This window comes from Stenella coeruleoalba, assembly GCF_951394435.1.
Source record: "Stenella coeruleoalba genome assembly, chromosome: 17".
In the NCBI taxonomy this organism is placed as follows: Eukaryota; Metazoa; Chordata; class Mammalia; order Artiodactyla; family Delphinidae; genus Stenella; species Stenella coeruleoalba.
The window spans coordinates 18,016,484-18,033,905 of record NC_137163.1 but is presented as its reverse complement, the minus strand read 5'-3'; the positions used below and the strand labels follow the sequence as shown (position 1 = coordinate 18,033,905).

Here is a 17,422-nt window from a genome sequence, read left to right as displayed (position 1 = left end):
TGTGATTTATGTCATAGAGTGTCCTGCCTATGTTTTCCTCTAAGAGTTTTATAGTTTCTGGCCTTATATTTAGGCCTTTAATCCATTTTGAGTTTATTTTTGTGTGTGATGTTAGGGAGTGTTCTAATTTCATTCTTTTACATGTAGCTGTCCAGTTGTCCCAGTACCACTTATTGAAGAGGCTGTCTTTTCTCCATTGTATATTCTTGCCTCCTTTATAAAAGATAAGGTGACCATATGCACCTGGGTTTATCTCTGGGCTTTCTATCCTGTTCCACTGATCTATATTTCTGGTTTTGTGGCAGTACCATACAGTCTTGATTACTGTAGCTTTGTAGTATAGTCTGAAGTCAGGGAGCCTGATTCCTCCAGCTCTGTTTTTCTTCCTCAAGATTGCTTTGAATATTTGGGGTCTTTTGTGTTTCCATACAAATTGTGAAAATTTTTTTCTAGTTCTGTGAAAAATGCCATTGGTGATTTGGTAGGGATTGCATGGAATCTGTAGGTTGCTTTGGGTAGTATACTCATTTTCACAATATTGATTCTTCCAATCCAAGAACATGGTATATCTCTCAATGTGTTTGTATTGTCTTTAATTTCTTTCATCAGTGTCTTATAGTTTTCTGCATACAGGTCTTTTGTCTCCTTAGGTAGGTTTATTCCTAGATATTTCATTCTTTGTGTTGCAGTGGTAAATGGGAATGTTTCCTTAATTTCTCTTTCAGATTTTTCATCATTAGTGTATAGGAATGCAAGAGATTTCTGTGCATTACTTTTGTATCCTGCTACTCTACCAAATTCATTGATTAGCTCTAGTAGTTTTCTGGTAGCATTATTAGGATACTTTATGTAGAGTATCATGTCATCTGCAAACAGTGACAGCTTTACTTCTTCTTTTCCAATTTGGATTCCTTTTATTTCTTTTTCTTCTCTGATTGCTGAGGCTAAAACTTCCAAGACTATGTTGAATAATAGTGGTGAGAGTGGGCAACCTTGTCTTGTTCCTGATCTTAGTGGAAATGGTTTCAGTTTTTCACCGTTGAGAACAATGTTGTTTGTCATATATGGCCTGTATTATGTTGTTATAACTTCCCTCTATGCCCACTTTCTGGAGGGTTTTTATCATAAATGGGTGTTGAATTTTGTTGAAAGCTTTTACTGCGTCTATTGAGATGATCATATTGTTTTTCTCCTTCAATTTGTTAATATAGTTTATCACATTGATTGATTTGTGTATATTGAAGAAACCTTTCATTCCTGGGGTAAACCCCACTTGATCATGGTGTATGGTCCTTTTAATGTGCTGTTGGATTCTGTTTGCAAGTATTTTGTTGAGGATTTTTGCAGCTATGTCATCAGTGATATTGGCCTGTAGTTTTCTTTTTTTGTGACAACTTTGTCTGGTTTTGGTATCAAGGTGATGGTGGCCTCATAGAATGAGTTAGGGAGTGTTCCTCCCTCTGCTATATTTTGGAAGAGATTGGGAAGGATAGGTTTTAGGTCTTCTCTAAATGTTTGATAGAATTCGCCTGTGAAGCCATCTGGTCCTGGGCTCTTGTTTGTTGGAAGATTTTTAATCACAGTTTCAATTTCAGTGCTTGTGATTGGTCTGTTTATATTTGCTGTTTCTTCCTGGTTCAGTCTTGAAAGGTTGTGCTTTTGTAAGAATTTGTCCATTTCTTCCAGGTTGTCCATTTTATTGGCATAGATTTGCTTGTAGAAATCTCTCATGATCCTTTGTATTTCTATGTCAGTTGTTACTTCTCCTTTTTCATTTGTAATTCTGTTGATTTGAGTCTTTTCCTTTTTTTTCTTGATGAATCTGGCTAATGGTTTATCAATTTTGTTTATCTTCTCAAAGAACCTGATTTTAGTTTTATTGATCTTTGCTATCATTTCCTTCATTTCTTTTTCCTTTATTTCTGATCTGATATTTATGTTTTCTTTCCTTCTGCTAACTTCGGGGGTTTTTTGTTCTTCTTTCTCTCATTGCTTTAGGTGTACGGTTAGGTTGTTTATTTGAGATGTTTCTTGTTACTTGAGGTAGGATTGTATTGCTATAAACTTCCCTCTTAGAACTGCTTTTGCTGCATCCCATAGGTTTTGGGTCGTCGTGTTTTTATTGTCATTTTGTTTCTAGGTATTTTTTGATTTCTTCTTTGATTTCTTCAGTGATCTCTTGGTTATTTAGTAGTGTATTGTTTAGCCTCCATGTGTTTGTATTTTGTACAGATTTTTTCCTGTAATTAATATCTAGTCTCATAGCATTGTGCTTGGAAAAGATACTTGATATGATTTCAATTTTCTTAAATTTACCACGGCTTGATTTGCAACTCAAGATATGATCTATCCTGGAGAATGTTCCATGAGCACTTGAGAAGAAAGTGTATTCTGTTGTTTTTGGATGGAATGTCCTATAAATATCAGTTAAGTCCATCTTGTTTAATATGTCATTTAAAGCTTATGTTTCCTTATTTATATTCATTTTGGATGATCGGTCCATTGGTGAAAGTGGGGTGTTAAAGTCCCCTAGTATTGTGTTGCTGTCAATTTCCCCTTTTATGGCTGTTAGCATTTGCCTTATGTATTGAGGTACTCCTATGTTGGGTGCATAAATATTTATAATTGTTATATCTTCTTTGATTGATCCCTTGATCATTATGTAGTGTCCTTCTTTGTCTCTTGTAATAGTCTTATTTTAAACTCTATTTTGTCTGATATGAGAATTGCTACTCCAGCATTCTTTTGATTGCCATTTGCATGGAATATCTTTTTCCATCCCCTCACTTTCAGTCTGTATGTGTCCCTAGGTCAGAAGTGGGTCTCTTGTAGACAGCATACATATATGTCTTGTTTTTGTAACCATTCAGCCAGTCTGTGTCTTTTGTTTGGAACATTTAATCCATTTACATTTAAGGTAGTTATTGATATGTATGTTCCTATTACCATTTTCTTAATTGTTTTGGGTTTGCTATTATAGGTTTTTTCCTTCTCTTGTGTTTCCTGCCTATAGGAGTTCCTTTAGCATTTGTTGTATAGCTGGTTTGGTGGTGCTGAATTCTCTTAGCTTTTCCTTGTCTGTAGAGGTTTTAATTTCTCTGTTGAATCTGAATGAGATCCTTGCTGGGTAGAGTCATAGTAGTTGTAGGTTTTTCCCTTTCATCACTTTAAATATCTCCTGCCACTCCCTTCTGGCTTGCTGAGTTTCTGCTGAGAAATTAGCTGTTAACCTTATGGGGATTCCCTTTTATGTTATTTGTTGCTTTTCCCTTGCTGCTTTTAATATTCTTTCTTTGTATTTAAGTTTTCATAGTTTGGTTAATATGTGTCTTGGTGTGTTTCTCCTTGGATTTATCCTGTATGGGAATCTCTGAGCTTCCTGAACTTGACTGACTCTTTCCTTACTCATATTAGGGAAGTCTTCAAATAGTTATTTTCTCAGTCCCTTTTTTTTTCTCTTCTTCTTCTGTGTCCCCTATAATTCGAATGTTGGTGCATTTAATGTTGTCCCAGAGGTTTTCATTCATTTTTCTTTACTCTGCTCTGTGGTAGCTATTTCCACTATTTTATCTTCAAGGTCACTTATCCATTCTTCTGCTTCAATTATTGTGCTGTTGATTCCTTCTAGAGAATTTTTAATTTCATTTATTATGTCGTTCATCATTATTTATTTGCTCTTTACTTCTTCTAGGACCTTGTTAAGTGTTTCTTGTATGTTCTCCATTCTATTTCCAAGATTTTGGCTCATCTTTACTCTCATTACTCAGAATTCTTTTTCAGGTAGACTCCCTATTTCCTCTTCATTTGTTTGGTCTGGTGGGTTTTCATCTTGCTGCTTAATCTGCTTTGTTTTTCTCTGTGTTCTCATTTTGCTTAACGTTCTGTGTTTGGGGTCTCCTTTTCACAGACTGCAAGTTCATAGTTCTCGTTGTTTTTGGTGTCTGCCCCCAGTGGCTAAGGTTGGTTCAGTGGGTTGTGTAGGCTTCCTGGTGGAGGGGACTGGTGCCTGTGTTCTGGTGGATGAGGCTGGATCTTGTGTTTCTGGTGGGCAGGACTGTGTTCAGTGGTGTGTTTTGGGGTGTCTGTGAACTTATTAAGATTTTAGGCAACCTCTCTGCCAATGAGTGTTGTTGTATTCCTGTCTTGTTAGCTGTTTGGCGTGGGTTGTCCAGCACTGTAGCTTGCTGGTCATTGAGTGGAGCTGGGTCTTAGCATTGAGGTTGAGATCTGTGGGAGAGTTTTCACCATTTGATATTACAACGGGCCGGGAAGTCTCTGGTGGTCCAATGTCCTGAACTCAGCTCTCCCACCTTCGAGCCGCAGGCCTGACCCCTGGCAGAGCATCAAGACCCTGTCATCCACACGGCTCAGAATAAACAGGAGGAAAAAAAAAATAGCTAAAGTTATTAAAATAAAATTAATTAAAATAAAGTTATTAAAATAAAATATATGTTATTAAAAATAAAATAACTAAAAATTAATTTAAATAAAAGAAAGAAAGAAAGAAGAGAGCAACCAAAGCAATAAACAAATCCACCAATGCTAAATGCTAAAAACTGTACTACAAAAAACAACAGAAAGAAAAATAACAAATGGACAGACAGAATCCTAGGTCACATGGTAAAAGCAAAGGTGTACAGACAAAATCACACAAAGAAACATACACATACACACTCACAAAAGTGAAAAAGGAAAATATATGTATATATATGTAAAAAAATAGCAAGAGAGCCACCAAATCAATAAACAAATCTACCAATGATAGTAAACTCTAAATACTAAACTAAGACCAACATAAAACCAGGAGCAAATTAGATGCAGACATCAAACTCCAAGTCTACAGTTGCTCCCAAAGTCCACCTCCTCAATTTGGGATGATTCGTTGTCTATTCAGGTATTCCACAGATGCAGGGTACGTCAAGTTGATTGTGGAGATTTAATCTGCTGCTCCTGAGGCTGCTGGGAGAGATTTCCCTTTCTCTTCTTTGTTCGCACAGCTGCTGGGGTTCAGCTTTGGATTTTGCCCCGCCTCTGTGTGTAGGTTGCCTGAGAGCATCTGTTCCCCGCTCAGACAGGACGGGGTTAAAGGAGCAGCTGATTAGGGTGCTCTGGCTCCCTCAGGCTGTAGCACATGTTCTCATTTTGAAAAGAGCTTGTAATATATCTTTCTGTTAAGTCAGATATTTTACAGCTATGAGCACTGTTTATAGATGTTGGCAGAGGCTGTTTCCAGTAGCAATGCTTGGGCTCATCTGATTGATACCTTCCTTCTTGTCTGAGAATTTTTTATTAAACATCTTGTTTCTATACCTGCAGGGCTGACGGTATCAAATAAAGCAGGTGTTTCAGCCTGAGAAACTTCAAAATGTCAGGTTCTGTTTGTTATTGATGAATTGGAGTAACAGGGATGATTGAGTTATTGCATGTTTTCAGAAACTCACCATGAACAACTAAAGTAAACATAAAGCCAAATCACATAATATTATATACAGAGCTGAGAGTACATGTGAATGTAATAAACCAGCTCCTGAATAAGCTTTGTGTCTAAATAGAGGTGGTCAGGCAAAATAGCCTCTCTTGGGTCAGCATGAACTTATGAAAGTTAGGAAATAATAACCAGGTCATTGTACAAATAAAATTTTAGGACACACTTTCTCTACAAGTATTTTAAAAGGACTGTATATTTTCAAAGGAAATAAAACCTGTTTTCGGCATCTGGCGTTGTGGTAGGTAGAGTATGGAGAGGCTAGATAGGAAGAAATGGTGAGGGGCAGAGAGGATAAAAATTGAGTCAAAGGTCTCAGAGTTGAGAATGTTGTTGGGGGAAAGAAAAGTAATTGTACTGGAATGAAGTGAGAAATCAATATGGACAGGTGAAGTGGAGTTGAATTATGGAGAGCTTTGAAGAACCCAGTGAATAGTTCAGGCTCAATTTGGTAGGTGGGGGAGGGAAGAAATAATCTTAACATTTGGAGTCGGAAGGTAACTTTGAGATCCATGTAGTTCGACCAGTTGAGAGGTTGAGGCTCTTCAGCCACATCCTCAAATGTTGACGAGCATCTGCTTTCATCGACAGAGCTCTCACTATTTCTCAAGGCAGCGGTCTCTGGAAATCTTGACTGTTCGAAAGTTCTTTCTTGGGTTGAGTTGAAATCTGTCTCCTTGTGGGCATACAGAGCACTCCTAATCCCCCTTCTGTATGGCAGCCCTTTAAATATTTGAAGACAGCTGTCATGTCTTCTCCCAGTCTCTTACAGTTTATGAGCAGAGGAGAAATGTAATGAATGTCATGTTTACAGGATTGTCAGTTACTTTTAAGATGCAGAGCTCTTTGACTATGGTTCAGGGATTGGGCTTCATGTGCCTCCAAGTTGTCATGGTGTTATTCACCCCAAGATATAAGACAAGTATGTCTTTGATTTCATGCTTTCTTTAATGACAAGGCTTAGCAATCTTTCCTTTCTTCCTCCCTCCCTCCCTTCCTTCCTTCCTTTCTTCATTCCCTCCCTCCTTCTTCCTTCCTTCCCTTCTTTCTTTCTCTCCCTTCCTCCCTCTTCTTCTTTCCCCATCCTTTCTTCCCTTCCTTTCTCGCTTCCTTCCTTTCAAATACTTTTCTTCTCTTCTGTCATAGGAGTTGAATAGCACAATAGCTAAATGGTTCAGGCTTTGGAGTCAGTCCTGGATTTGAATTCCAGCTTTTCTACCTGCTTACTGTGTCATGATGGGCAAGTTATTAATCCTATAAGGTAGGTGTCTTTTTCACTCCATTGAAAAAGAAAGGTTCTAGTTACTTAACCTTTCTTTTTCAATGGAGTGAAAAGGACACCTGTCTTATAGGATTAATATCAGGCTTAAATGGAAAAGACATATGCAAAGCATCTGATGAAAGCAGTCACTAAATGGGAGATCTTTTTATTATTAAAAAAAAGGAAGCAATGAAAAGTATCTGCTGCAGTCAATAAATAAATAACTATATGTGTTAGGGTTCTCCAGAGAAGCAGAACCAATAGGATATATATAAATATAGAAAAAGATTTATTATAAGGAATTGGCTCACATGATTATGGGGGCTAAGAAGTCCCAAGACCTGCAGTCAGCAAGCTGGAGACCCAGGAGGGCCGATGGGGTAAGTTCCCATCTGAGAACTGGCCGGCTCGAGACACAAGAAGAGCCAGTGTGTCAGTTTTGAGTCCGATGTTCCAATCAAGACAGTCAGGCAGGAGCAGTTCCCTTTTTGTTCTATTCGGGTCTTCAATCAATTGAATGAGGACTAACTACATTAGAGAAGGCAATCTGCTTTCCTCAGTCTGTGGATTCATATGTTCATCTCATCCAGAAACACCCTCCCAAACAAAGAATAATATTTGATCAAATGTCCACGAACCCCATGGACCAATCAAGTTGACATATAAAATTAAGCATCACACTATATAGTATATTTCTAGGAAGTAAGAAGCTCTACAAAGAAAAATAAAACAGAATAAGGGAAGAGGGTGATGGGGAGTGCTGGGTAGGATAGTCGTCTGTCAGGGATGCTTTAAAATGTACGTCTCCAGCAAGACTGGGCTAAACGGACACTAAGCGCCCTCTGATTAATGTCGACTCTGAACACGACTGAAATGAACCCCCTGCTCCCCTTCCTTTTTAAAAAATAAATAAATAATTGATTTATTTTTGGCTGAGTTGGGTCTTTGTTGCTGCGCGCGGGCTTTCTCTAGTTTCAAAGAGTGGGGGCTACTCTTCGTTTGAGGTGTGGTGGCTCCATGTTGTGGAGCACAGGCCCTAGGCGTGCGGGCGTCAGTAGTTGTGGCACACAGGCTCAGTAGTTGTGGCTCGCGGGCTCTAGAGTTCAGGCTCAGTAGTTGTGGCTCACGGGCTTAGTTGCTCCACAGCATGTGGGATCTTCCCAGACTGGGGCTCAAACCCGTGTCCCCTGCATTGGCAGGCGGATTCTTAACCACTGTGCCACCAGGGACGCCCTCCCCTTCTGATAGATGGACAGCTTGTAACATTAATATGACAGATATCTAGTGGCCACCCATGTTGCATTATGGGTGAGGATGCCTTCTATGGTGCTAGTAGCATGGTATGATGGAAGAGGCAACCAAACCTTTACAAGACCTGGTGCCCAGTCCTGGCTCTGCCTGAACTGTTCACTTGTCTCTGTGAACCTCAATTTCATTTTCTGAAAATTGAGGACAATCGTGGCTCCCCACAAGAATGTTGTAAGAATCAGAATATGCCAATGTATTGAAAAATCCTTTTAGAACCACTGAGCCCTTTGCAAATGTAAAATGATGTTAACTCTTAAAAAACGAAAACTCTCCTGGGATGTGGCTGAAGCCAATCTTGGAAGCAAGCTCTTAGTTTGGAAACTTGAACTCAACCTTACCAGAGACTTAAGTGAGAAATTGTTCTGTGACCACAGTTTTCCTTCAGATGTCGTGGTTAATGAGTGGCCTAGCTGGATGTTTTGCTAGTGGCACTGAGAAAAATAATTCAGAACCACTAAATGTATCAGACCAGTTGTGGTGAAAATGATCACGAGATTTTCTGAGTGCGTATTGAGATAATGTGAGTAAAAATATTATGTGCTCCCCTTGCATTTAGCTTTGCCTCTGGCATTGGGAAAATATCAAGGAAGACAGGCAAACCTGATACAATCTCCCTGATCCCTAAATAACCGTAATCCACTTTTCCAGTGTGGTAGGGTGGCAGGGCAAGAGGAGAGACCACATTTAATTGAGCCAGCATGGTTCATTTTTCTAGTGCCCTGCTGTAGGTATGAATTATGTGAAAAGAGGAATTCTTTTTTAACAAGTCAATGTACTTTATATTTATTGATGTACTATGTGCCGAGATCTCAGCCAAAGGGAATAAAAACATAAGACACAAATCCCTCACTTCTCAAAGAGTTCTGTCTAGTCAGGGAGATAGAAATGGAAACAAATTATAATAACCCAGTGTTCTGAGTACAATAAACCATGTACAAATGCAGAGACAGTAAAGAGGAACAGGTAATGAGTCCCATCTGAGGACTGTTGGAAGAGCTTCTTGGAGTTGGTAGAGTGTAACCTGGGCTTTGAAGGATGAATAGGAGTTTACCTGGCAGAAAAAGGCTGCTTCTGTCAATTTTCCCTTTTCTATTTTAATTAACTAAGTTGGTGAATACCCTTCTCCATAAATACATTGTAAATATTTCTATATTAACTATAATTACATCTTTAATTTGAATGCCATTAGAACAAAAGGAATACTATGATATAAAAAGAAGACTTTAAATGGTAATTTCATACAATTCAAACTAAAGTAGCACCTCCAAAGGCCCCCCACACCACTACTCTTTATATTACTGTGTTTATTTCTATAAAGCTCTTTTAAAAGTCTGAAATTATGTTTTGTTAGTCTGTTTCCTCTCACTAAGAATTTAAGCTTCTGGAAGGTAGGAACTTAATTGTATTCTTGGTTGCCCAGAAGAGTGCTTGGGATATAGTAAATATTAAATAAACACATTTTTAATAAGTAAATTTCATACAGGAAATTAGTTAATATGAAATTAATATACATAGGTTTAGTGTAGACTGATTTATCCTGATTCAGATTCCTTGAATTAACTTGTATTTTCAACATAAAATTTCCTCATGATGTCAGTAACACAGTAAAATTGGTGTAAAACTATAGTAAAAGGGACACTTGTCATGTGGGCTACTTAAGTGCTAAGTGCATACATTTGGGAGGGAAAAAACTTATCTAGACAGTGATGCTTGCAAATGGCACATACTACCTGTGGACACAGCAGGGGCAAGTGCTGGGGGGACACTGCCTCATATTAGAGACTTTTCCCCCTGCTTTCTAAATTGATGTAATGTAGGGACCTGATTGAAGTCAGTATATCCTGTGGTTAAGAGCATAGATTTTGGAGATGTATTACCTGCGTTCAGATCAAAGCTTTGCCTCTTCACTGGGTGGCACTCTGGGCAAATCACACAGCCCATGTGTATCATTTTTTTTGGCTGCAAATGGGACTGATAATGATACCTGTCTTATAGAGCTGTTATGAGGACTAAGTCAGTAGATAAGTGTAGAGGGCACAATGTTTAATCTAACGATGTGCATAACTTTCAGATATCCTTATCTTTTACCTACAGTTGGTGTACTACATAATGGGAATTGTTCCTTCTGATTCAATCTGTGACATTCAGAGTGTTGTTTTCATTTGTGATGTAGCCCATGTACTGGGTGCTTTCCTTCAATTGTGGTCAGCTGCCTAGCTTGTTTTTTTTCCTTTTTTTTAGTACTACCTGTATTTTCAGAATTGCATTTTACATAAAGTTCACGTTAAGCCAAGAGCTGAATTAAAATACAGTTCAGGAATTCATTTCCTCTGCTCCTTTGGTTTAACTTTAAATACGATATTGACGGCAAAAAGAATTTATTTCATTTAAAATAATTAATTGGACTAATTTCAGTTTTTGGCTACTATGAATCAAATTGTTATGAACATTTGTGTACAGTTTTTTGTCTGAATGTAAGTTTTCACTTCTCTGGAATAAGTGTCCAAGAGTGTAATAGCTGGATTGTATGGTAATTTTTTGTATACTTTTTAAGGAAACTGCCAGACTGTTTTCAGAGTGGTTGTACCATTTTATATTCCCATGAGCAAAGTGTGAGTGATACCGTTTCTATACATACATACCAGCATTTGTTATCACTGTGTTCTATTTTAGCCATTTTGATAGGTGTGTACAGTGAAATCTCATTATGCTTTTAATTTGCATTTTCCTGAGGGTTAATGATGTTGAATATCTTTTCATGTGCTTATTTGCCATCTGTATACCTTCTATGGTGAAATATTTGTTCAGGTTTTACCCATTTTCTAATTGGATTGTTTGGTTTTATTTACTTGTGAGGTTTGAGAGTTCTTTATGTAACCTAGATACTAATCCTTTGCTGAGTGTGTGGTTTGCAAATACTTTCTCCCAGTCTATAGCTTGTCTTTTCATCTTCTTCATATGAGCTTTCACATAGCAAAAGTATTTTATTTTGATGAAATACAGTTTATCAAACTTTCTTTTTATGTGTTTGTACTTTTGGTGTCGACTCCAAGAACTCTTCTTTTAGACCTACACTCCAAAGATTTTCTTCTACTTTTTTCCTAAAAGCTTTATAATTTTACTTTTTACATTTAAGTTGATGATCCACTTTGAATTAATTTTGGTATAAAATATAGGGTTTAGGTAAAGTTTCTTTCCTCCTTTCTTTCTTTCTTTCTTTCTTTCTTCCTTCCTTCCTTCCTTCCTTCCTTCCTTCCTTCCTTCCTTCCTTCCTTCCTCCCTCCCTCCCTCCCTCCCTCCCCTTCCTCCCTTCCCTCCCTCCCTCCCTCCCTCCCTCCCTCCCCTCCTTCCCTTCCCTCCCTCCCCTCCCTCCCTTCCCTCCTTCCCTCCCTCCCTCCCTCCCTTCCTTTCTTTCTTTCTTTCTTTCTTTCATGGATATCCAGTTGCTCTCACACCATCTGTTGAAGTATTTTTGAACATTTGTCTAAAATCATATTTAGATATAAAATCATATAGTTGAGTATATTTGTATGGGTCTATTTTGGCTTTTCTATCCTTTTTCATTGATGGGTGTATCTAACCCTCTGAAATACCCATTACTTATGTACAGTAAGTAGCGTGAATACCCAGTAAAATGATTCCTTCCATGTTGTTTTTCTTTGTCATGACTTTTTAAAAAACTATTATGGGGTCTATGCCTTCCCATATAAATTTTAGAATAAGCTTGTCTATGTCTTAGGAAAACCTTTCTGGGATTTTGATAGGAATTGCATTAAACCTATAGATCAATTTGGGGATAATTGACATTTCTACTATGTTTAGTATTCCTGTCCATGAATATGGTAGCCTTCTCCACTGATTTATGTCTTCTTTGACTTCTATCAGTAATGTAATTTGCAGCACACAGATCTTGCACATGTTTTAAGTATATACCTAAATATTTCATTATCTTTAGAGTAATCATAAATGCTATTAAATTTATTTTTTTCCAGTTGAATGAGTACAATTGTACCTCATTATGGTCTTGATTTATTATTGTGATCACCAATGTAGTTAAACATTCTCTTCATTCATTTATTAACCATATTATTTATTTCCTATTCTCTGAAGTATCTATTCATGGTTTTTTATGTATTTATATATTCTTGATGCTGATCCTTTTTCAGTTTTTTATATTGTACATGTCTTCTTCCAATCATAACTTATCTTTTTATTTTATTTAAGGTGTCTTTTGATGAACAACTTTAAAAAAATTAATATCACTAAATTTATCAGTATTCTAATTTCTATTCAATTAATTTTCTATCTTACTTTGGAGATATCTAGAATTTTTATCTCCAAGTCAAAATGACTTGAATGAGCTAAGTTAACAGACTATTTTTATTGGAAACAATTTTAAAACGGAAAATACCAGTTTTCATAGCCCTCTTCTAAGTAAGCAAAGAGAAACTGCTCCCTTTCTAAGACCCTGTCTGCAGTGTATCCAAACAATTAAAAAAATTTAAATTAAAAAGTGAAATAATATCCCCAGTAGTTTTGGAAGAAAAAGAAAACTACTTTTCATTTCAGGTAAATTTCCCCATAAAAATTGAGAGAAATAGATTCTTAAAGCTTCTTAAGACTTTAATTTCTCCTGATTATTTCCAAAGCACAAACTAATTTCTACCCCATGACTTCTTGCATTGTTCTGTTTTAGAACTTTTTAGTGTGGTACAGAGGGCTGACTCCTAAGTTAGTGGTGGCTTTGTATTTGGTCATTAAAGAAGGGAGATTTGGTGCCCAAAAATGTAATATATAAACTTTGGATTGAGCTGTATTGTTTAGCTTACATAATGAGTATCTGAGTATTTCCTTGGCAAATACACTTTTTCCCCATCTGGTAAAAGGATCTAGGTATTCCATGAATGTGAAAAAAACCAAGATCCAAGATCGTTTTAACTAAATGTGGCCAGCAGGTACAGAGATATATATTAAACTGAGATATATATTAAACATAGTAGTTCAACTATTTCCCCCACAGGAAAATATATATTCAATTTATTTATGAACACTTCTTTATTTTGCTTTTCACTACATAAATTATATTTTAAATTCTGTTTTATTGTCATTTTAATGTTAGAAAGCAAAGTAAGGATTTGCTGGGCATTTCAAGAAGTTGACATGGACACATATACACACACAATATTCCTGATCTCCAGTCCTAATATGAAAATTCAGCAAAGTTAAGCCATCCTTTGGGAAGCACAAACTGCAGTAAAAAGCACTGCTGGTAAAGATGCTGACAATACTGTGACATTTTTAAGGATTCTTAAACCCATTAAGAATATTCTAGTATTCTGGCTCTGTGTGAATGTAAGTGGTGGTTTTCACCTCATCCAGCACAGACCTACCCCCTTTATTGCAAAGACAGCTGTTTGCCCTTCACATCTTGCCCACGATCACTGTGGGCTAGGACTTTCCCTGAGGGCAAAGCTTAAGGTAGTGCTGCTCCAGCCACCAGGCATCCTTTTCTAGATGCTTATTCTGAAACTTAATTTAAAATATCAATTACTTAAATGACTTTTAGGGATAAAATCTTACTGTCACATAGACCCAATTGTAAAAAGATTTGAATTGGGGGAAATTCTTGGGCTCTATTCCAATTTTCTTCTTCCACAAACCCTTCCTATTTTAGCAAAGGTCTGTGTACCTTTCTTAGATTAAACGCATGGCCCTGCCTTTTCCCTGAATTCAGGAAGCCCATGTTTTCTTCTCTTGTGACTGACTTCCTCTAGCATAGACTTATCAGAATGGGAGAGCCGCCTCTCTGCTTCCTATCTTCCCATCCCTGTTGACTCTCCTACATGGGTGTTGCTAAGACCTTTCCTGGAAAGAAGCTACAGACTAAAACCCAAAACTGGATGCTTTTGCACAGACACTACTTTTTAAACAATGCAGAAGCCTTGAGTTGCCAAGATGGTGTGAACCTACCAGTGTTTTGCTATTTCCAGAACATTGACTCTGCTGCCAGCCGTTACCACACTTTTTTTCCTGGTAAAAATGCATTTAAAAGAATGGTTATAAAAATATGGTTGCTTTAATGGAAACTTTATTGTATTCTTAGCACCAAATTATCTGAAAGACTTAAAATAAACTCACTCTTTTAAAAGTTCCAACAGTAACACAGATACTTTTTTGGTCTGTACTTTGCAGAAGTGAAATTTTTCTGTCAAACTCCAGCTGTTGCTGATATTATAATTCTGGTTGATGGCTCATGGAGTATTGGAAGATTCAACTTCAGACTGGTTCGGTCTTTTTTGGAAAACCTGGTTACAGCATTCGACGTGGGCTCCGAGAAGACACGAATTGGTACATCTTCTACCGTTAACAGCAGTCTGCTGCCAGTGTAAAACCACCAGGAAGCTTCTTAAGAAATTTCAAAGATTCTTTACCAAATGGTTTTCAGAATTACAGGTTTAACAATAGTGATATTCCCAAAAGGGCAAGTTTGCATCAATAAATATTTATTTCTACTAATTTTTGCTAATGACAGTGTCACTCAATTAATTATTGAAGACATTTCAATTTTCTGGAAAGCCAAAATCTTCTCTGCCTAATAGTAATAATAATTTTAAAGTTGTCATTTGTTTAAGAATTTATCAGGTAAAAGTTTTCTTTTTATTTAAACAAAATACAGCTGAATCCAGTGAAAGGTTTAACAATTGGGAAATGTTTTATAGTACAAGATAATATTTGCCAAATTAATTCTAGCTGAGATAAAAAGCAAAATAAAAGGTGTAAATCATTGAGCAACATATCCATTTTATTATATAAAGTCTCCTAGTTTCCCTTTTAAATAGCCATAAAGAAAACTCATTCCTTTGGGGAAAAAACCAAAAAGAAACACTATAATGTGTACAGAAGTCAAAATATAATGTTGTCCACATGAAGCTGGTATAATGTTATATACCAATGTTACCTCAATAAAAAAAATTAAATAAATCTAGACCTTTTATCTACAAACATGATCAGACTTTAAAAAAAAAAGCTAAGTACCTGACTGGGTGCTCACTTCTAGATGGCTAGAAAATATATACATTCCTTCAGCTCCCAGCTATGTTGAAAATTCCTTAAATTGATGTCAACAACTCATTTTGAAAGTACATAGTGAGGCAGAGAAAAAAATGTTGCAAAGATTAGGCCCTTCGTCATTCTAGTTTCTTGAATGGTCCACTAGATCTTTGAGTAACCCTTCATTTCTGGGTGGGCTTTCTCATCTTCCTTTTCCAGGTCTTGCACAGTATAGCGGCGACCCCAGAATAGAATGGCACTTGAATGCTTTCAACACAAAAGATGAGGTGATCGAAGCTGTCCGAAATCTACCATACAAGGGAGGAAATACACTAACAGGTATGTTTTTGTCTAGTCCACATTTTGAGCAACATATCTTGCTGAAGAATAGTTTGATTACTTCGTTTTGCCACTTTGCATGTCTTAGCATAGTATTTTTAAACCAAACTAGCATATAAAGTTCTTAGATGGCTCTTTTCTCAAACCTAGCATTAAGAGTTAAAACCTAGACATCTCATCCCTTTTGCTATATGAATATAATGTCCCAGGAAGGGCTTGGTTGAACCAGAAGAGAACCGAGCAGTCCCTGACACTGACAGGCTTTGGTAGCTGTCTTCACCTTTGTCAGTTCATTTTTCTTCCTCTTCACCTGTTTTTCCTCCAGTCATGCTGTCAATTAAATAAAAAAAAATTTCTACCAATTTTCAAGGAAGATATTTTCTTTACCCTTATTCTGCAATCGGTAGTTATCATGGAAATATTTATGGAGCTTTGGCTCACCGATATTTTTGATAAATTAGTACAATCGGCCCTTAGCATCTGCAGATTCGACCAACCAGGGATCAGAAATATTTGGAAAAAAATTCCAGAAATTTCCCAAAAGCAAAACTTAAATTTGTCGCATGCTGGTAACTATTTACAGGCAATTTACATTGTATTAGGTATTATAAGTAATCTAGGGATGACTTAAAAGTATCCGGGAGGATGCACGTTTGTTGTATGCAAATACTACTCCATTTTATATGGGGGACATGAGTATCCATGGATTTGGGTGTCACAGGGGGTCCTAGAACCAATCGCCCTGTGTATACCAAGGAACAACTGTAATGTAAGAATATTTAGATTACAATTATCCATGACCCAACCACAAAGAGTTATCACAGGTTTTAACCCTAATACATGCTATTTCCCTCTGTGGGACCACAATGTGGATGCTCGGTTTAAATAATAGAGATGCTGTCATTGAATTTTAAGTAAACCACTGAAATCCTGATAATTGCTTTGCCAATTGGAGGTTTAATCTAACAAGTTTTTTGTTAATACAACAAAACTTTATTAAACACAAATCCTATAACAATATTTGGTATTTATTTTTTCTGGGTGAAAAGTGTCACACTCAAAAGGCAGGAGTTCAACTATCGTTTTAGATCTGCCCCTTCTACCGCTATAAAACAGAGAAAGAGAATTTGTGGGGTTTTTTAGATCATCATGAACAAAATTGAAAATGTAGTGATGATATTTGGGACATTTGCTTCTGTGTGGGTATTCTTGCTTCATCCTTAATTATAAAGGTTTAGATTTTCTGGTACACAGGTCTGTCAATATACATTTGATATGAATTCAGTGTTCTTTATGAATGTTAGTTTCAGAAATGATGCACTATTCAGCTATTTTTTATTACCTCTGTTTTGGTGGATTTTAGTTTTTCATCGGATCTGTCAAAGAATAGTTTATTGTAAAAATGAAGATGAAAGTGCACATCTAATAACTCTTTTAACGTTCTAAGTTACTCATCTTGTGGTTACATTTGCAGAATTGGAAGGCTTTTTATTAGAGATGGTTGGTTTGTGTTTATTTTTTTTTGTTTTCTCCTAGGTCTTGCTTTGAACTACGTCTTTGAAAACAGCTTTAAACCAGAAGCGGGAGCGAGGACTGGAGTGTCCAAAATTGGCATTTTAATCACAGATGGAAAATCCCAAGATGATATCATTCCACCATCCAGAAACCTTCGTGAATCTGGTGTAGAACTGTTTGCCATAGGTATTTGTTAATTATGGTCCTGTTTCAACAATGGACACACACACACACGACCACTTAAAACTATATATGATGCAAAGTACGCTCCACTGAAAGACAGGAGACCTGAACACTTTCAAGTCTTCTTTTTTTTTATTGGAGTACAGTTGATTTACAATGTTGTGTTAGTTTCTGCTGTACAGCAAAGTGAATCAGTTATACATGTACATATATCCACTCTTTTTTAGATTCTTTCCCATATAGGTCATTACAGAGTATTGAGTAGAGTTCCCTGTGCTACA

The 17,422-nt window shown here is 36.8% G+C and overlaps 1 protein-coding gene across 6 annotated transcripts in view; it reads left to right on the top strand.

The window, feature by feature from the left end:
• COL14A1 (collagen type XIV alpha 1 chain) overlaps positions 1 to 17,422 on the top strand; it is a 249,516-nt gene that overhangs the window by 55,310 nt on the left and 176,784 nt on the right. For all 6 annotated transcript variants that reach the window (XM_079902459.1, XM_079902463.1, XM_079902460.1 and 3 more), the window contains exons 6-8: positions 14,247 to 14,402; positions 15,324 to 15,443; positions 16,980 to 17,144. In XM_079902459.1, coding sequence (XP_079758585.1) covers positions 14,247 to 14,402; positions 15,324 to 15,443; positions 16,980 to 17,144 — 441 coding nt within the window. The remainder of the gene's footprint in view (positions 1 to 14,246; positions 14,403 to 15,323; positions 15,444 to 16,979; positions 17,145 to 17,422) is intronic.